At 37.6% G+C, this 21,154-nt stretch overlaps 3 protein-coding genes across 8 annotated transcripts in view; 1 reads left to right on the top strand and 2 right to left on the bottom strand.

The window, feature by feature from the left end:
* Positions 1-4,657: 4,657 nt before the first annotated feature.
* Positions 4,658-21,154, top strand: part of LOC149945783 (uncharacterized) — a 44,903-nt gene continuing 28,406 nt past the window's right edge. Inside the window, exons 1-4 of one of the 3 annotated variants that reach the window (XM_090174858.1) lie at positions 4,665-4,783; positions 6,577-6,749; positions 6,855-7,484; positions 7,541-8,761. In XM_090174858.1, coding sequence (XP_090030984.1) covers positions 7,641-8,675 — 1,035 coding nt within the window. In that variant the 5' untranslated portion in view covers positions 4,665-4,783; positions 6,577-6,749; positions 6,855-7,484; positions 7,541-7,640 and the 3' untranslated portion in view covers positions 8,676-8,761. Of the gene's footprint in view, positions 4,784-6,576; positions 6,750-6,854; positions 8,762-21,154 lie in introns of those variants that run through there. The other 2 variants (XM_090174857.1, XR_016480843.1) reach the window with 2 other exon arrangements.
* On the bottom strand, positions 9,296-12,681 carry LOC149945788 (uncharacterized). Its single transcript, XM_090175453.1, has 3 exons — positions 12,457-12,681; positions 10,838-11,066; positions 9,296-9,687 (listed from the first exon to the last, which is right to left on the bottom strand). The coding sequence occupies exons 2-3, from the start codon at positions 11,064-11,066 to the stop codon at positions 9,500-9,502; spliced, it is 417 nt and encodes a 138-aa protein (XP_090031579.1). The 5' UTR covers positions 12,457-12,681; the 3' UTR covers positions 9,296-9,499.
* LOC149945787 (F-box only protein 6-like) lies at positions 14,582-21,137 on the bottom strand. Of its 4 annotated transcripts, none has more exons than XR_016480852.1 (6): positions 20,915-21,137; positions 20,195-20,308; positions 18,491-18,620; positions 16,663-16,795; positions 15,618-16,528; positions 14,582-15,431 (listed from the first exon to the last, which is right to left on the bottom strand). XR_016480852.1 is itself a non-coding variant. In XM_090174950.1 (5 exons), exons 1-5 carry the CDS (start codon positions 21,135-21,137, stop codon positions 16,388-16,390), a joined length of 741 nt encoding a protein of 246 aa, XP_090031076.1. In that variant the 3' UTR covers positions 14,582-16,387. The 4 variants fall into 4 exon arrangements, 1 of the variants encoding a protein (XP_090031076.1); XR_016480851.1 differs by having other exon boundaries at positions 15,622-16,528; XR_016480850.1 differs by having other exon boundaries at positions 14,582-15,750; positions 15,816-16,528.

Below are 21,154 nucleotides of genomic sequence, written 5' to 3'. Positions count from 1 at the left end.
CGTCGTCTGACTCGACGTAAGGAGCTTCGACTGACTCTCTGATTTCCTTGTGTACTTCAAGGTCATCATCCTTCGAGTCGTCAAAAAAAAGAGAATTAAGAATGGTTTCATATGTTTCGGTAAGTCCTTCTGTCAGCGTGCCATCCTCTCGTTCCACACAGGAGACAGCATTTTTACGTATGGCCTTGCCGGTTGCCAATTTATAAGGAAGAGAGGAAGGATCCTCCCTCGACACAGAAGAGCAGAAGTCCCTCCAAGGCTCCAACTTAGAGGAACTGATGAGGTTCTTATACTCTCGTTGGAGAGTCATGAATTCATGTTTGTAGCGTTCCCTCAGCATGGGATCCCTAGCCATGCATGATGCACCTGCATACGTTTTCGCGCTATGCGTACTAAATTTCGCTTCCTACCAAGACTCTCGTTCCACCAGGGAGCCGAGTTATATGTCTTGGCAGTGGCACTACGCTTCTTGCTTATCTCACTAGCGTCTTTGAAAATTTTCTCAATAGAGGACGCAACAACTTCGATCTGATCTCTAGAGTCAAGTGCTACCTCACAAAGCCTCAAGAGGCAAATCGATCCGGTCGCGAAAACGTTCCAAGTCCAGATCCTTTAAAGTTACATGCCTTTCGCCATGGACAATGTCCGAAACGGTAATTTTAAAAAAGATGAAATTATGGTCACTATTGGTAATGTCACCAGACACTTCCCAATCAGTTACCATATTAAAGATATTCATTGTTGAGAGCGTTAAGTCAATCCTACTATTTCCTATACGATCATTTATCACAACCAGTACCATAGACTCAACCAAATCCACACAGGCAACACCTCTAGGACAATTGTCCGTTGAGCCCCACAGAGTATGATGATAATTGAAATCACCGCCAACTATTATTCAACGGCCAGCAAAGTTTGTAATTTTGTCAGAAATTGAATTCAAGTGTTCCTCCAAGACCTCCGACGGGGGAGGAGGTATATAAATGGAGAACACTATAAAGCAGAAAACCCCCGCCTTTAAACCTACAATAGTAATGAAGTCTTCATAAAAAAGATTAATGACATGAAACTTCGTATTGAAGATGGCAATAGCTGTTTTTTCTGTTTGCGTTGGAGCACACCACCCTGGATGAAAGTGGGAGACCCGCCAACCTCCCGTCCACCACATGAGGCTCCTGAATAATTGTGATGTCGATGCTGCCCTCCTGACAAGTCTGCCTAAGAGTAGATGTGGCAACCTTCCCTTTGCCAAGATTAATTTGGGCCAGCTTGATCTTACTATCCATTGGGCTTAGTTCTTAAATCAGTTCTTGATCGCAAGTATAGCAGTTCCCTCGTGTAAAGTGGACAGAGGTTGTCCAGAGAGGAGTGTTCCGAATTGAAGTTAGTCTTCTTATCCCTGTTGCTTCTGACACAGTTGACGCAACCTCTAATGGCATTATTACAGTCTGTGAACTTATGTTCCTCAGACCCACAAAGAGAACAAACCTGCTTATTGACTTGGTCGCAGGATGCCATAACGTGTCCAATTCCCATACATACCTAGGGATAAAACGATACTCCCTCCAGCCATGTATTTGCCACCCAATACGAATTTTCTTTTAGCCCTGTTTAAGGATATTAAGAATGGCATTAGGAACCTCCAGGACCCAATTCTTTCCTGCTTCCTTTTCTGCCATTTTCTAGTGTTAATAAAGTATTTGACTCGGATTTCATTCTCCTCACATTCAAGACGAATGCACTCAATTAATCTGCTTACGAGATCCTCTTTCGAGGTCTCGGGGTCGACGTTAAAAATTATTATCCTTGGTCTGCTTAAGGATGGGTTGCGCAGAACAAAATTTTCGTTAAGACTCGCAGAGTCTTCAATAATGCGCTTGAGTTTTCGACGTCCTCTATGGAATCAAGCTGGACGACCATACCCTGGCCCCTACAGGGTCTAACAGTCTTAATTTTGTGCTCGTTTGGATTTAATTCATTTTCGAGCCTACGTCTAAAGTTATCCGCCGTTTCTACCTTATCCTACGGATTTTCTTGTCTGGGAGGTTATTTAATTTTCGAACCCTTATTCTTACAAGAAACAGACTGATTTCCAGATTTGGATTTTACACGCTGTCACCCAGCTGGTCCCATAGATTCTGCCGGTGCTGAGACTGCTTCAGCGAAAGATGGTATACGATGCTCTTGTTTAGCAAGGATTTCAATGGTCCGATCGTTTTGCGAGGGGTAAGACACTTATGATTTTTGTGTACACCGGGAGTTCGAACTCTGCAGAGCTCTCGAGAGTTCGGGAGAGTTCGCGAGAGTTCGGGAGAGTTCGGGAGAGTTTGGGAGAGCTCGCGAGAGTTCGGGAGAGTTCGGGAGAGTTCAGGGGAGTTCTCTAGAGTTCAGGGGAGTTCATAAGAGTTCCAATAGCAAATGTACACCTGAGTTCTTGAGTGTCTTACCCCTCGTAAATTTGTTAGCTTTTGAATCGTTTTTCTCTTTAATTTTCGGCTTAAGAAACCGATTTAAAAAATTAAAACTTGACGAAGGATTAGTATTCTTTGCCGTTGTTTGGTTATTATTTGCCAATTTATTATCGAAATTACATACTACAGACTTATTCTTCGTTTTAGATTTGCTAATTAAATAGTAACTATATTGAGTCATGGAGGAAGAGAGAGGAGGCTTTATGAATAACCTTTTTACCCTGGGAGCTTGATGCCAACTCCCACAGGGTAGGAGAGTGGGGGCTGAAAAAAAAGGGGATCAGCACCCGTCGGTTTTCGTGTCGTCTCACGCGTTCCCTATTTGGTACCCTCTTTTATTGTTTAGGCGTAGTCGGTGTAATTTCGCAACGGGCAACAATTTCAACAAAAATAGAGGGAGCCAACTAGAGAACGCACAGCCCGGCCGTGAGAGTAAAACTTTAAAGTGAAAATTTAGGGTTCTTTAGTTACTAATAAAATTATTTATACGGAAGTATGCTTAAGGATGATTCCAAAAAAACTACGCAATCCAACGCCACCAGTTAGAAGGAAGAAAGAAGAACGAATATTCTATTTTATCGTTAAGCATTTCTGCTCGGTCCTCACAATGGGTGAATCTAGTAATTCAAGTTCAGTTAATGAACGCAAGCGCCCCCGAACTGAGGGAAAAATGGTTGAAGTAACTGAAGATCGTATAGAAGATCTGTTGTTCAGTCTATCCTCAGAGATGGAATCAATCTTAACAAATGCAGTAATAAGATTACTATTGAAGTAGGTGCCAAAATCAGAACAGTATATAAACAACTCGAGACATTGGTATTTAAAAGTAATCTGAAAATAACGCAACTGTTGGGTTCAAGTGAGCAAAAGGACGAGGGGTAAGACACTCAAGAACTCAGGTGTACATTTGCTATATTGGAACTCTTATGAACTCCCCTGAACTCCCGAGAACTCTCAAGAACTCTCCTCGAACTCCCGCCGAACTCCCGCGAACTCTCCTTGAACTCTCCTCGAACTCCCGCCGAACACGCTTGTCATAGGCCTAAACCGAATCTCTAGCTTTCACCGCGAGTCGCGGAGTTTTGCCTCTAGATGGCCACAAGGATGCGGTCCCCACTTTTTCAATTGGAGTTAACACGCTTGTCATAGGCCTAAACCGAATATCTAGCTTTCACCGCGAGTCGCGGAGTTTTGCCTCTAGATGGCCACAAGGATGCGGTCCCCACTTTTTCAATTGGAGTTAACACGCTTGTCATAGGCCTAAACCGAATCTCTAGCTTTCACCGCGAGTCGCGGAGTTTTGCCTCTAGATGGCCACAAGGATGCGGTCCCCACTTTTTCAACCCACTGTGGGAGACTCCTGTCACGAGCCAGGTAAGAGTTCACCTCAACAATGCAAATCCTCTCTTGTATTATCCTTGGTAAATTATATAATTTCTTATTTAATCGTGTCACCGATAAAAGGTACTTTCGGCAGGCTTTACCTTACGACTGCTACGTTTTGCTTGCAAACGCGCTCCTTGTGAAATCGGGTGTCTATTTTTTTGATGTGTCTTTGGTAGGAAATAACCATACCAATTTCTAATCATTACCTAGGTACGGTCAACTCCAATCACGATAAACATCGAAGTTGGACGGTCATGTATAGCGGCCGTTACAGCCAACTTCGAACACGCGGGAAATCGAAGTAGGCTGTAACCCAGGAAGCGCCCGGTTCTTTTTTAGGACTAAACCACTGTTTAAAATAACAATAAATCTTAAGTCTTTGGATAAAAAATTAAAAAAATTAAGATAAAAATATTTAGTTAGAAAATATTTAAAGTAAAAATCATTTCATTTCAAAAATATTTCATGAAATTAAGTAATTTAAATTTTTAAGTCTCAAATGAAAAATTATATAAATTTGATAAGATTTAAAAAATGCCCGAACGAACTGTTTATAATATAATCTTAATAAAGGCCAACTCCATATTTATTCGGTTTACTCGGTTTTTCAATAGTAGCTGGCTGCTCGCAGAGCATATGTGTATTGAGTCGCAGCGAGCACCTTCCGGTGAAAGACAGAGTAAACCGAATTACTAAGTAGTCGACCTTTAAGTATCTTATACATTACGTCATTGTGCTCCAAAACCAAGACTATAAAAATGTGTATAAGTAAAAGCGGTTGTCATATCTGGTACTTCTCGCTATCTTCCAAATCGGACGAACGGAGGCAGGCATCGCATCGCCAGCGTTCAATACACTTTGTGATACGAATCACCGGCTTTAAAGGCCACAGGTTTCAGTGCTGTATTCAAGACCATATTAAAAAAGTAAGTTTTAAAATTGGTACTTTGAAAAAATGTATATACAGGGTGTCTGAAAATATTCGGCATGGAGATTTTTCTCGAAGACCACTCATACAAAAAATCTTAATTTTTTTGGACATGTTCCCTAGTATTGGACCTCTTTAATCTGTAAATTTCAGAAGAATCGGAAAATATTTATCGGATTTGGAAAAAGTATATTTTTACCGGCAGGTGGTAGACAAAAATGTTCAATGACAAAGTTCAAGAGAATACTCTGAAACCTAAGAATACATTTTGATCTGTGAATTTTGTGCTGTTTGGACTTAAATAATGGGTCCCGAAAAATAACAAGTTGTTACTACCTAAATTATGTTTTTTGTTTAAATAATTCGAAAGGTTATCAAAATTGAAAGGTTATCAATTTACAAAAATGGTTCGATGATTCCCACTTCTGCTGCTATGCAAGTCTCGCAACGATAAACTAGATAAACTTCTGACCATATCAAGTGTGACCAAACGGAAGGCTTCAATTATCCTTTGGCGTAAGACATCTTGGTTTTCGACAGGTGTGTGATAAACGTACTCCGAGACGAAACCCCACAGGAAAAAGTCAAGCGGGTTCAAGTCGGGTGTTCTTGGTGGCCATTGAACCGGGTCAGAAGAACTTTCCAAAATCCCGTTTATCGTTGCGAGACTTGCATAGCAGCAGAAGGGGGAATCATCGGACCATTTTTGTAAATTAATAAATTTTCAATTTTGATAACCTTTCGAATTTTTTTTGATATGTTAAAAACTAAGTACTTTTAAACAAAAAGCATAATTTAGGTAGTACCAACTTGTTATTTTTCGGGACCCATTATCTAAGTCCAAACAGCACAAAATTCACAGATCAAAATGTATTCTTAGGTTTCAGAGTATTCTCTTCAACTTTGTCATTGAACATTTTGGTCTACCACCTGCTGATGAAAAAATACAAGAAATATTTTTCGATTCTTCTGAAATTTACAGATTAAAGAGGTCCATTACTAGGGAACATATCCTGAAAATTTAAGATTTTTAGTATGAGTGGTCTTCGAGAAAAATGTCCATGCGGAATATTTTCAGACACCCGGTATAATAGCGAGGTTAAACCATCGCTAGGAATCACGAACGGCGACACTTGTAAAAGAATAGTACCAACTAAGGTGATAGAAGTTCTTCTTACACGTTTTCTAGGGAGGGCTAAACTCACTAGCTCTGTGACGACTTTAGTTGGTGCCAATTTCCAGCTCATTGTTTTCTGTCCGTCAGATTCAGGGCCGAGCAGAGACATTTCGGGGTGCGCGGGGCAAATTATGTCATCGCGGGCACTTCTAACTGGAATTTTACAGAGGGGGTGGGCGACCTGGTGAAGGGAGATATCGTACCGGGCCCCTAACAAGTATGCTTTTGTGCTATTTATCTCCGGGCCCTGGAGAGTTTGTTACCCCTTTCCCCCTCAGTCAGCACGGCCCTGGTCTTATTACAATCTTTTTGAATCGGATATGAATTTATGAATTTTAAAATTTTATATAATGTATAATAAGCTTCAGTTGATTTTGTCAAATTTGGTTGCGTTCGTAAAGTTTGGATAATTATATAAAATTTTTGTTAATTTTTTAAAATCTTTGTTAATTTTGTGTAACTATTACACATGACTGTTCGTTTCAAAGGCAAAATATAACGGTACAAATATTAACTGAGAGGGATGTACTAAATACAAAGTTTTTCTTCACATTTGTAAAAGACATCAATAAAATAATAATAACAGTAACATAAAGTTGTATTTCCTATTACAGAGGCAAACGCATCGAAGGTTTCAAAATCGACGGCTGATATTAGCCAACCTTTGAAGCAGTTGAAGGTCCACAGAGGGCCAGTTGAGAAGCCAGAAACCAATGGACATCAATCGGATTTGGACATGGAATGGAAGGAGCATGAGACGCACGATCTTCAAGAAACGGAACAAAAAGTAAGGAGCACGGTCGTTCTTCCACTGCCTTTAAGCCAGTAAAGTTACGAGGCTCAAAAGCTTTTTATAAGCTTGTGAAATAATATATATTTTTACTGTTATTAGAAATCACTCAGTGACATCAGAGCTACCAAAAACGCAACAAACAACGAATGCAACATTCTAATTCTCGGGGAAACGGGTGTTGGAAAGTCTACTTTCATAAATACTTTCGCCAACTACATGAAGTACAGCAGCCTCGAAGAACCCGAAGAGCGTGATCTGGTATCCTTGATTCCGACCTCATTTACGGTAACCGACAGGGACTAAACCGAGAAACACTTTCAGTTTGGAAGTGACCCCAACGAAAGCGGACGCCGTGGAGCTTCTCAAACCCAGTCTTGCCGAGAGTACGCGTTTGAAGTGGGATAAGTTACTGTCCATCTCATCGACACTCCAGGAGTTGGAGATACTTCAGGAATTGATCAAGACACGGAGAACTTTAGACGAATTATTTCCTTCATTAAACAGTACTCTATTCTAAACGGAATTATCATTCTGTTGAAACCGAACAATGCTCGTCTGTCCATTCTTTTCCGTTTCTGTATTCAAGAACTTTTAGGTCATCTTCACAAGAGCGCCAGTCGCAACATTGTCTTCCTTTTCACCAACGCTAGGTCGACCTTCTATCGCCCTGGAGATACGCTGCCATCTTTACGCGAGCTTTTGGTGAAAAACGCCCAAAATCCGCCTTACGTAAATATTAAATTGGATTTTAGCACAATTTATTGTTGAGACAAAAAATCTTTTAGATTTTTGGTAGCGTTAAAGAGCCACGTCCAATTCTCAGCCGACGAAAAAAGAAACTTCGTCGACAGTTGAGACAAATCCGTTGAAGAGTGCCAACGTCTGATGTTGTACATAATGAATCAACCTCCGCACTCGATTGACGACACGGTCTCTTTGTACGAAGCCAAGCAGATCGTCTGTCTATTAGCCAAACCACTTTGCGATATCTCCATTCACATTCAGAATAATATTCAAGTTGCCCAAGATCAACAAATTAAAATCCAGCAGTCCGGCGACGACATGCATAAATTGAAAGACGCGCTGTACGTACCGCACATCGATCTGAAGGCAGAGTTTTTCGATCAGCCGAGAACGGTGTGTACGTCGAGCGAATGCGTCACCGTTCACACCGTCGGCGAAGGCAAAACCGTCACCGATTACACGAAAAGCTGTCACGAACCTTGCTACTTGGAGGGCGTAACTGCGGAACTGGTTAATAATACTCAACTGTTGAATTGCGCCGCCATGAATGAACATTGCAAATGCGGATATGAAATGCATATGCACGTTTATTACAAAAACGTGGAGACGAGCACCCAGAAAATCGATTCCAACGTTGAGCTCGAGTTGAAAACGAAAGGGGACATCAGAGCGGAAGCGGAGAGAGTTCTTCAAGAATGCGAGTTCAGAATCATCAAGCAAAAGAACGAACAAAAGAAAATCACCGAAGCGAGCGCTCAAATAGCTTGTTTCTTGAAAGCCAATTCAATTTCTTTGGTCAATGACGCTACCATGGACTATTTAGATCACTTGATTAAAGTCGAAAAGGATAAATGCGCTTTGGATCCCAGTAACAAGAAAAAAGTCGATCGTTTGTATCAAGTCAAGCAAGAGTACGAAGGACAGTTGGACATTCTCAAAAAAAGTCTAAAAAATACCAACGAACCCAAGCGAAGTTACAGTCCCAAAATGATTCGAGATCTGCAAAACGATTTGTTCTCGTTAGAAATAAACGGAGAATACATCAGGAAAGCTTTCGAGGGGCAACAACACATGTTGAAACATGAAAACAAAAACTTCAAGAAGACGCCCACAAACAATACTGCTCCTGCTTTGCCTGCCAGTAAGCCTAAGAAACGGTTCAACTGGTTTTCCTAGAGTTAACTTTTTCATTTATTTGTTGGTAGAGGTTTTTTCGTATAAAAATGTTTTCCAGAAAACATTGTATAAGTAAATCATGTTAATTTGTGGTACAAATCAAAATTTTCTCTTTGTTCTACAGTATTCTTCGTAAAACTGTTTCTACAGTTTCTAAATGTACGCTATAGTTTCATTTCGAAAATTATTAAATAAAAATTATGTATTGTCCAAACTTTTTCAAAACTTCAAGAAGACGCCCACAAACAATACTGCTCCTGCTTTGCCTGCCATAAGCCTAAGAAACGGTTCAACTGGTTCTAAACGTTGTACCGCATCCTATTTCTATAACGTACAGTGAATATTTTGTTACTACTACGCAAACTGTATTGTCCGTAGTGATGGGCCAAAATCGATAACTTTGCTAAGAAAAATCAAACCCTTTTTTGTCAGTTTTCTTTTTCATTTATTTGTTTTTTGTGGGTTTTTGTTAAAAATATTTTCCGGAAACATTTATATTAGTAAATCATGTGTATTTGTGTTAAAAATCAAAATTGTCTCTTCCTTCTACAGTATACTTCATAAAACCGTTTTTACAGTTTCAAAATGTACGTTTATGTTTACGGTAGAAAATTGATTAAAAAAAACTGAGGAATATTATAATATTCCAAACTATGTTAAACAAATCATACCCATTTATTTAGTTCCTTGGTTTTCAATTAAATCAATTCAATGTCTAAGTGAAATTATAATTTCAACTCTTATTTCAAGGGGGCTCGAAACAAAGGTCAGCGATGACGTCAATTATGATATCTATCTAGTTTTAAATTTATTCCCCCAAACGCCTAATTTGAAAAGCGAAAAAACTGTGAGATGATTCTCAAACTGGATACTAGGTTATTTGAGGCGCTTTCAACATTAGCATGACGTTCATTATTCTCTGGTTCCCCAGCTGGCTCTCTATGGCTCTCCAACTGCTTGAAAGGTTCTCTGGTTTCAGCTGCCGGTCTTGAAACCGCCAATGCGTTCCTTTCTGTAATAGCATTTTCATTATGTTAGAGCTGGTTTTAACTCGGGTATAAACGCCACGAAGGTGAGCTTCGAAGCAAGAAATGAGTGATGTGGAGAAATCGATATTAGATCGGTATTAGTTCTCGAATAATCGCTTCGCGTCATAATAACCGATTTTCCCGGATTTTATCCAAACATTTTACCCTAGAGGTCAGGGACGGTTAATCATTATCCATGATTAAATTGATTTTTTTCGGGAATAAGTGTAAACAAAGAAATTTACCGGTTAATATTTCGGAAAATGATTAAAAAACATGTATTATTCGTAAAATTTTAGCTTTTTATCGAAAAATACCTCGTTTTTCCGATTAATTTTACAAATTTTTCAAAAAATTAATCGGATAATACAGAAATATAAATTACTTGATCAAAACGTTTTACGAATAATTTTGAGAGCTTTATCTATTGAATAAAAGTTAACCATCCCCGACCTCTATTTTACCCCCGATTTTTTTAAAACAAGGTAGATGGCGCAGGTCCGTGATTATTTCACGTGTTAACCCCTAGCGTCCCGCCGGGAGTAGTGACTCACTCCTGTAATCCCAGGCGTCCGGGAGGCAGAGTTTGTGGAAGGCCGTGTGAGGACGACTACCAATCCCTCAAACGGGTTTTCGGGATACTTCCGCCACGGGTGTCCCCACCCCGGTCCCCGCGTATCCCCCCGTTGGCGTGGCCGTTACTCATATCTTACCCTGATTAATTAGTTATTGTGTGTGTGCTGGTGTCTAAGGCCTCGGGTCGACACCAAAGGTTGTGTATCTAAACCCCCCCCCCCCTAGCGTCCCATAAGTTATGTAATGGCTCCTCAAAAGAAGAAAAGGTATTGGTATTGGTAGAAATCGGTTAGGTATCGGTAACGATTTCCCGAATCTCCAATATCGGTTAATTAAACGGTATCGATATTGGCGAATATTAAAAAAAATCTTCGTTAGGACTAATACAATATTACGTCCACCGTATTTGCGCTAGTTAAAATCAGATTTCACTATTACATTTTGCGTCTTACTAAGTTCTCCGTGTCTTCGGTAATATATTTGAGCAGGATACGTTAAATGTTCAACACCAAATAATAATGTTTTGAGAGTATGTTGGAATAACAATATTGTAGGTACCTGTTTCTTTTTCTGTAGATTGTGTCTGTCCATTTAAGCAGCTAATTAGTTTCCTCGCTTGAATAGGTTTGAGAATTCCTTCAAAATCAGTGTCCTTCAAATAATGCAGATCTTCTTCGTTATCAAAGCCCAAGTCAGTAAGTGCTTGAATTACTTCTTTGACTTTGACGCTACTTAATGAAGGTAAGGTCTTCGATACAATGTCTCTCAGGAGGTCGTTACTAGCCATCTAAGAACAAACAAAGATGTTCCAGAAATTAGATTACACAGAGTTCCCTCAATGTGTTAAATATATTTAATTCCATATTAAGCGAACTATAAAGATCTAAAAGCACCTAATACCCTTTCTTCAATAAATTAAAAAGCCTGTTTGCTTAACATAATTAGTGCACAAAACATTAACAACCCAAGTTTGGCTTGACCACAAAGATAATCCATTGTAACGCTATCCCAATAACCTTGTCTATTGGACCAACGCTGTCCATTCAAATAAGAAGAACTTTTAAACATCAATTAAGATTTATTTTTACACAGAAAAATACATAGTTATTAACAATAACTATAATTATTGCGAAACACAAGCTGACAGATATGAAGGTAGCCAGAACATAATGAACAGCTTCCCTTACGCTTATGCTACCTTATTGACCAGTACTAAATTAAATATCACCATAGCGCGTACACGAATTGGCTTAAAACCGCATTTAAAATTTACCCTTGGGCTCCGTGGAAGGGTCACAGGGGTTCCGAGAATTCGCAGCGCGGCCATCTTGGTTTGTGTCAAGAGTCTTTTAAGATATTCCTTGGGTATTATCTTAGCTTATTGTATTTTTTAGACTTAGGGAGAATGACCAAGCAACTAGTTTTGAAAGGTCTGAATTTCAAACAGCACATATACTTTATAGTACGCTATTCTAAAGAATAGGGACTTGGCAGCGTGACGTAGATAACACGTCAACCATGCTTTCTCCAATTGGAACAAAAGCTTGTTAATATGGGTTTAAACAGTCTTTCGAATGTAAAAAAAACACAATATGAAAATTTCAAAAGCTTCTGTAAATTTTGCAAAGACTCATAATTATAAAATGTTTTTATCCTATTACTCCGACAAAATTCAAATTTACCTACAATTTTATGTGTACGATATAATTTTTTCAAATATCAATAATAATTATTAAAATATGAGTATCTGGCAACGCCGAATAGAGTATATTCAAACATTACCAAGTTCAACGAGAGGGGAAAGCCGGGGCAGATTTCCAGGGCCCGTGTTGACAAAATGAATTCCGATCGGCAACATAAAGTACTCGGGGTCTTTTTTAAAAACATTCTGAAAAGTGACTAAAACAATTACGATGGATTGGACTAATTAAAGCGTTTACAACCTGCTTTCAATAAGCCCCTGGGGGTAACCCTTCACCTGGAAACCTTATAACAACAAGAACTACTATATTTATCATATTTAAACCCGATGGCGCTGTGATGAACTACACCTTGATGGTGAAATAGCTCTTTTAATTTTTTATGATTTCGTTATTTTTATTGTTATATTGTTACATTATTCTGAATGGATTTTCACAGCTTTAAATATATTTATTTATAATAAAATTAAAACTTACCGTTATCTTGTTCCCCAGAAATAAATTGAATGTTCGTATAACGAGGATAATTAAAAGCTGCCACGACGATGACTGCGACTATTTATAATAATCTGCGTTGGGATATAAATCAGTTCCTAAACGGGTGGGGTAGACAACCGCTTTTGGGAATACACTTGTTTACAGAGTTGGAGTGCAATGACGTAATGGCGAGGAAATCTTACTCGTCGGTCACATCGCACCATTCTTTACTTTATCTCATTCTAACAAACTAAGTTTTAGTTCTGTTTATGAATGATGCCGTCTAAAATACCCTATAGACTCGTCTATGGCTTCTGATTTTTTCTTTTTTTTAAATACATTTATTACCATCAAGAACCACTCCCGCGTTGAGTTTGTAAGTTCTCTCCCCACTAAAGGGGTTTCCCCTTTCCATAAAAACTTTCTGAGGTTAACGGTAATAGTAAGTGTAGGGAGCTGTTGGCTCGCGTGACTTGAAGGGCTTGCTACCACCATCCTATGGCTTCACAAGTCATGTATGTTGATATTAAACCCCGAAATTTTGGCCGGCAGCGGCGAAATTTGCTAATTTTGGGTCCGTACGAGGTAATGTTTGTTTTTGGTGTGCTTGTTTTAAGAAAATCGAATTGAATTGGGGTATTGTGTTCGCTTATTGGATTAATTTCAACAGGTATATCTGAACTATTTTCATTTTGCAGTTCTTGTTCAATATTTTCAGAATGAATACCAATACTTTCATTTTGACTAGATTGAACTAAGTTGCATTGAACAGTAACATCCTTACGCTGGTCTAAATTTTGGTTTATGGTAGTATCCGAAAGGCCATAACAAAATAAACAATACTTACGTCGTTAGTATGAACGTGTAAAAAATGATTACAAAACAATTCATTTTCACGAAAATTTCGCGGACTAGTGAGAGAGTTCTTTTCAAACTTATGATAATTGGACGAGTCTTAGAGTTTTTAATAAAAAAATTGAAGAATAATCTAAGCCAACAGATGGCCGAGGCTTATATGCACATTCGGTTACGCAGTTTTCTATCCAATTTCATTTAACATCTTGGTAGTTTTTGAAGGCGCCTAAAATTATTATTCTTGTTCAATCGAACTTACGAGGTTTCCTTTTATTACTTACAGTTGAATCCGACTCCATTACTTTATATAATAATCAGGGTAATCGAAAAGTCGCGAAATACTAAACGCCGAACTCGTGGCGAAAATCAAAGAAAACACGAGTGGAGTAACAGGTTTTTAAGGCATAATAGTTTAGTCATTATTAGAAATTCCTCAGAAAAAAATAGGGAAGATTTGAAAATTTCAGGGTATGTAGATTTGACCTTCCTGATGAACGTATGTGTGCATTAGTGTCCGAAGTGAGCGCTAGCCGCCATCTTGGAAAATGGCCGCCAAAATCACTCTTTTCCCTCAATTTATCGTTATATCTCCTAAACCGTACCCCCACAAGAGTGTACTATTTTTGTTAGATAAAAGATTTGATTATGCATAAAATGATGTATCCATATGTCTAAGTACGACTAATCGCTTGACCGCTACGAATTTTTAAAGATTGACCACTCATTTGAAAAAAAATGGATTTTGGTGTTTTTCGGAACTTTCATGCATTTTTATTTTTATAAAAGTTTAAAAAAAAAGCATTTACAGAGTTTTAATTGAGTACCATTCTAAAATCTCCGTTTAACTATAGTTATTAGCATGAGTGTATAAGGATTAAGTATGCCACGTTACAGATTTGTACAGGAAGCCTTGTTTTTTATTATTGAGGTAGAAATTTGTGAAAGTATTTGTCGGCTCCAAGCAGGGCGAATTAAAGGAGCAAAGTTAGTATTGTTTAAATATATTTATTACTATTATTACTACCCGTTAAGTATTATCCGCGTGAATGGATAAGCAATAAGTATAAGCGGGAATGTCTGACAGGTAGGTCTCTAACCATGTACTGTGTCGTAGGATAACCTTATGAGCCCTTTTCGATTTTCGGAAACTTCTCTATTTTATTAAAAACTAACCGTTTAATATTTTTTGATTTATTTTATTAACAGGCTATGTGGTTATATAACTGGTTAAAGCTTGACCGTTCCCCTTTAACACAAAAAATAAAGCATGTTATAGTATTAGGTTTTTTAATGAAACATGTATGACAACAATTTGAGTTTTAAGTATCGGGGACAATGTCTTCTTCTTCTGAATTGTTCTCTAGCCTAACTTCTGTTTCGCCTGATTCTAGACCTTCGTTGTCCGAGTCGATCACCTCTACAGCTTTCGAATTATTACAACCATTACCACGGCACTGTCCACATGGTACTGAACATAACAGTCGGTTTGCACTTGCATAATATTAGGTTTAATAATATTTCTGGTGCAGGTGGTTGTCGTGTAAGTACTGGATAAAGTTCACCATAATGGAGTCCCATCCCCAATCGGTAGCTTTCAACTAATACCCGAGCCAGTGTTGAACTTGGTGGTACGCGCGTAACGAATGTTCGCAACAGCTCTCATGTTGTAGTTTTTAGAGCACCATACAAAGCGAGTAAAAATGTTTCTCCAGCTGCAACAATTTCGTCTTTACTTGAAGTTGGGTTGTTGAAAGCGTCAACTGGTGCGACAATGTCCTTTTTCATTATAAGGTTAAAACCCTTTTTCTTCCCTTGACGGTATAAAACGGAGGTCGTGTCACAGCCCGTGATTGCGTGTAGGAAAAGTAGTTCGTTGCAGTGCGTACTAAATTTCCTTTGGATTGCGCTTATTTCGTAACATTTGCTCTTTACTTTTCCAGAACCTGGTTTGAAAATTAAGCTGTTTTGTTAAGCCAAATCCGTACCTGCTCTTACAAGATTTCTTTTAAAGAAAATTCTAAGTTCGTCGTGACATATAACCTCAACGAATAGTGCCTCGAACAGGAGTTTCGAAAAAACAGGTCATCTTGCGGTGGGAACACAAATCCGGATGTGTTTCACTGTAGTAAAAATTTTGACATTTTTAAAGATTTGGATAACTTAATCAAAACATCTACGACAGGAAATTCGAAAAGTTAAAAAAAATACCGTTTGAAATAGTTTTGTTGGTATAAAATATGTTTATTTTTATCATTTAGTGTACTTTAATCTAATTTATATATTCCATGTAAAAATATTGTTTATACTTGCTGGAATTTATGTTATTGGCCAATTTACAAACGATCCAATGAATGCGAGGGGTAGTTAAATTCCGCCTTTTTGACTTCGCCGTTATAGCGACATCTGTTGAAAAAAACGCTACATCACGTCGTGGAGTCGCTGTACATAGAAATCCTTGAATTAATAGGTCATCTCCTATTATTTGGAATTATTAAACTGGTCACCTTCTTTTTTTTTGTTATTATTAGGAATTAATAAACTGGACACAGTGACCAGTGACCCCTCAAATTTTGAATAAATAAACTGGTCTGAGCAATTAATTAACTGGTCTTTGACCACCTGACCACCGTTATTTCCAAGGCTGGTTCTCTCTCTATGTAAAAATCCATTTCACCAAGGCCCAAATTAGGCTTAAGCCATGGGCAAAGTATAACTTCATGATGCCACCATTTAAGTTTTTCGTAGTTCTTAGTACCTCTATGCGTTCTTGCTTATACCCATACTTATACCCATTATACAAGTTTATAATTTAATAATCTAATATTTTATGAAAACATATTCTGAACACTACACCACATTTTGAAGCTTTGCTTAAATATGATATGTAAACATACTTCAGTCTTAAATAAAAATAAGACAAAATATTAAAAAAACATTGGTTGGCTATTTATGTACTTTTTAAAAGGATAAAAAAATTTAAGGCAATATAATCTACAAATTATCATTAAATTACTCTTGTATACGATATTTTAACAGACTTCCTTACTACGGCGGTTCATACATTTCCATCACGAAATTAACTTTCATTTATAAAAGACACTCTTGCATTAGTCATTTTACTGCCATAATGACCGGCCCAGAACTGCGTGTCCTTGCCAGAATGATTGAACTGCACATAGCGAGCACCTGAAGGATAGTTTCGAAATACATGTTTCACCTTTAAACATGAAAAAATATTTAGGTTAAGTATGTTTATTTACATCTAAGAGCCTCCTTATTATTTGTCTATTGTTCTGACTCGTTTAACAAAATACGAAGAATAAAGTAAGAATTCAATAAAAGAACCTTTACCTGTTTCCATTGTCTTCCAGTCCGTTGAGGCTCCGTGTGGTTAAATTCAAAGTTGTCCAACACTTTCTTCTTATCATTAAGAAGACTAACATACAAGTGGTAAATACTTCCACAATCAAATCTGGCAGCATACCTAAAACAATTAATAATATTTTAAGTTAACCTTTACTAACTAGTTACAAATTTTACACACTGCCGATTCTGATTTTAATGAAATCATATGATGTTTTTTTATTCAAAAGTTAACAATTTTAGTTCCACATCGATATATATCGAAGTGGGACTATTGCTATGGACGGAATGTCGTTAAGTGTTTGTTGTTTGTTTGTCGTGGAAAGCGACGACACGGTAGATGGAGCTGCGAACAATAACTATCATAATTTATATTTTTGGCAACACCGGGATTCAAACCTAGATTTCTGACCGCGTAGTCTCCAAAACCGACGTCTTATTCAAGTGAGCAACGCCATTCTCTTCAAAAACTCTGCTTGAACATTAGCCTTGAAAAATTTTATAGTTGGTCCAGAGATTTTCGGCCCTCTCACGCGTGCCATTAATTTCCGCCCCCTCTGACCAACCCCCTTAAAGGGAGAGTCACCGAATTGTATGATATCGTACGCCACGAAAATTGTAATACGCCCTAAAAATTGCGATAAAATCATCGCACTGACACGTCTTCAACTGATTTGCTATTTTCTGCAAAATACATCCATGGTTTTTTTTTGATGAATTTGCGAATTTACATGACTTTTCGTGCCTAAACTACCCAAATGTTTGATATTAATTTCCTAAAATAAACACATTTGAATCGCAGTTTAAGAATTTCTTTAAATCATATTTCCACTAATTTTAATAATTTAAAAGAATTATGTTCGTCGTATTTTGCTTACCTATTTCACCTTTGATACTTTCCGTCTATCAAACGATAGGAAATTACATGGCCTCAACAGCTTTTGTATTGCTTTGCCCAACCGCGTATCCTGAGGGTGGGGGGCGCACAAGTTTTAATCCTTCAACTTAGGATGGTATTTTATATATCTAACGATAGGAAATCACATGGCCTCAACAGCTTTCGTATTGGTTTGCCCACCCGCGTATCCTGAGCGTGGGTGGCATCCACTCTTTAACATAGTATGGTAAATTATATATCAAACGATAGGAAATCACATGGCCTCAACAGCTTTTGTATTAGTTTGCCTACCTGCGTCTACTAAGGGTGTATGGGTTTGCTAACCCGAATAGGTCGATGTGGAACTAATATTACGGTCTGGGCCGACTTGTTATGATATGGTTTTCGAATAACTACGGAGCTGAATTAATGACAATTTGTTTTTCTATAATTATACAGTTGTCCTATTTGCGATAGAAAAGCAATCGTTGAAATCAAGTACGTTAAGTAAAACAAAGAATGTTTCTCTAATTTAAGCCAAATACGTAGCGTAAGTGGTGAGATTTTAATCAGGGCAGGGAATGGGAAAAACAAGACTAAAAAACCAGATCCTCTTTGTGATGGGGCTTGTTAAATAAAAATAGTAGACTTAGTTTTTAATGTGTAATTTAACATTAAAATATGTTTTTAACAAATTGAAGGATTCTATCAGCCTCGTAAGGGTAGAAACGTGCCCCCTCCAGAATCAAGCAAGAATGGAGGAATACTTGCTAAATTCGTCCAGTCTGCAGCACCAATATCTGTTGGTGGTGAAGACCAAGATTGGCTGAGAACGGACACATTTTTATCTCCTATCGAGGTCAATGAAACCCTTTAAAGTTACTTGAGAGGAAAATAACGCATGATTTTTGAACCAAGTAAATTTTTATATTGGCATACCATTCGGAAACTTCAATTCCTGGTTTTAGATCATCTAAGATGCTGGTGTTGCCTCGAACAGCCTCCAATAGGTCAATCGTTTGAGATTTCTTACACCAATTGTATGTGGTTACAAAACAAGACTGAAGTTCTAAAAATAAAACGTATATTATTTTATTTTTCACTTAGTGCAAGAAGTACTAGGTAGACCAGATTTCAAACAGCAATGTCATCTATCAGGGACTTGTTTTAAATATTTGTATTGGATATATAGCTGAGAATCTACCAACTATTTTGCTATTCGTGATTAAACTAATTAAATCGATAAATTCAGCTTTTATTAAAGTTACACGAACGAAATTAATAGAAAATGTTCTTGAAACCAATATTATATAGCACTATAAAATTGTGAAAATGGAGGATTTTCTTTTAATCATGTGTCTGTCGGGAAGTTTGGCTCTTACATTCTCACTTCTGAGCAACCGTAATAAGTTATTTTTGTCATAAAATCCAAGCTATGAGAAATACGTTTCTCTACCCATGAGAAGTTTTATTGGCAGTGACACTTCTTTGTACATTGCCTAGCGTAAAAGAAAGCTCTATCTAATGAAAAATGTCTCTTGAGTCTCGACTAGACACGCATCTTATTTCAGATTGCGCAGTTTAGTTGGTAATGTTGCTCATAGAATAATAATAATAATCAGCTAAAGCTAATACGCAATTTTCTTCCTTGGGCACGGTGCCCGTGTTATTCTGCGTAGGAGGGTGGTGGAAATTCCTCGCGCGTTGAGTTCTTTCCCAACTGGTTATAAAGTACTTCTGTTTCCCCTCTAACTTGTTGAGGTTAATGGCAATATTAAAAGAAGGGAGCGGTTGAGCGTGTTGACTTGTGTGGCATGAAGGGCTTGCCACCACCCTCCTGCACAGTATAGCCTCACCTGATTTAATGACATTAGAAGTTTCGGGATGTCTTGGGCCTAAGGATGTCTCTTGGGTGTACTACTACCACTCAAAAGTTTACACTTAAGAAAGGATATTAATTAATTTTAACTAGATTGGAAATAGTGTTGTATTTGCAATTTGCGGTCGAAACTAGTCTAGGTGGCGTAATGACTCTAACTTTTCCAAGGTAGCACCTATTACTACAGTTAAATTAAAAAGGCATAAGATCGTTTTGTTTGAATAAACTTATCAAAATATAAGCGAAAGATGAAAACATTATATTCAAATGCAAGTATCATTAATTATAAAGTCAAATCTAAAAACTAAAAGCGTCTGCTTTAGCCGCTACCTATCTAGGATTCAGTGGCGAACTAAAGGGGACGTAGCGATAGTTTTAGGGTGCGAATAGTACTGAATTGAATTTGATGAATTTCAATTAGTTAGTTTGGATATCATTATTTTATCAGTAACATTGAAAGTTTATAATATACTCTTTTGGAAGAAGTAGGATTTCTTTGGGGACTAAATTCCCAACAAAACATTGATGCATACACTGGCATCATCGAACAAAATTTATGTATGTGTACTAATTACATGTAACCAGTCATTTTCCTAATGTAATAGTTTAAGAAACTTGCTATACGAAGAACTGAATTTAGTGTATTTAATGCCATAATTACTTAATTGACCCTTAATTAAACCAACTACATTTATGTTTAACTATTTTGAATTATAAATAGACAGTTGTTTGTACATTCAATTATCTCATTATTTCTTTCAAACCTGAATTTGGAACGGGGTCTGCTCCCTTTGGAGGATTTTCAACCTCCCATCCACAATAATTTTCGGGATATCCATCACCCATAGACAAATCAAGGTCCCAATGTCTCAATCTATCTGAAGTAAAAGGTTTATATTAGAAATTGAAAATAAACTCACTCAAACTTATGCATGTACTTTTCCGCAGTTTAAAACCCTTCCAGGGCTCAAATACTACACCAAGAATGTCTTTATTTATATTTCGGTAAAATGACTATCTGTAGACAATCATCTAGTGTGGCCAAATGTTGTAACACAAGTGAAGAACACGCGGGTGTCATTTGCTTCTCCCCTCTGAGCCCTCCCGTGTAGGGAATAACAAGACTATAATCTGCACCGTATTGCTGTCAACGTATGCCATTAAATACTAACACCTAAAAACAAGTTTTTCTACATATGTTTCCTCTAAAACGTAATTTTAAGTGTAGTAGATAATGAGACAATTTTGTTATTGTAGCTAAAGATCAGTGGCGTTTCAAAGGCTTGTGAAACTCATAGGCATAGAACCATTATTATTAATACTATTATTGAAATTGAGTTAGCACAACAAATGGCACAAACCTAAAACCATCACTTCTAAAAGAGAAAGCTTTAAACAGATAATTTAATTGTTAAGTTTTTTTAAGTTTTGCATCTTCTCCAGAGCGCTATAAATATAACATTAGCAACCAAGTTCGTAATTACCTTTTCCACAGGGATTTTTCACTAAATTTTGTCCGAAAGGCACAAAATACAAGCCTCTATAGACGTTTTCTGGTAATGGTTGTGGTCTTATTTGAGGAATTACTTTTCGTTCATTTTCAAATTTACCCCAGTTGAACCGTTTCTTAGGCTTACTGGCAGGCAGAGCAGGAGCAGCGTTGTTTGTGGGCGCCTTCTTGAAGTTTTTCTTTTCGTGTTTCAACATGTGCTCTTGCCCCTCAA

Source organism: Leiobunum rupestre, chromosome 5, assembly GCF_980474605.1.
Source record: "Leiobunum rupestre chromosome 5, qqLeiRupe1.1.hap1, whole genome shotgun sequence".
Taxonomy (NCBI): Eukaryota; Metazoa; Arthropoda; class Arachnida; order Opiliones; family Sclerosomatidae; genus Leiobunum; species Leiobunum rupestre.
This window is presented reverse-complemented; position numbering and strand designations above follow the sequence as displayed.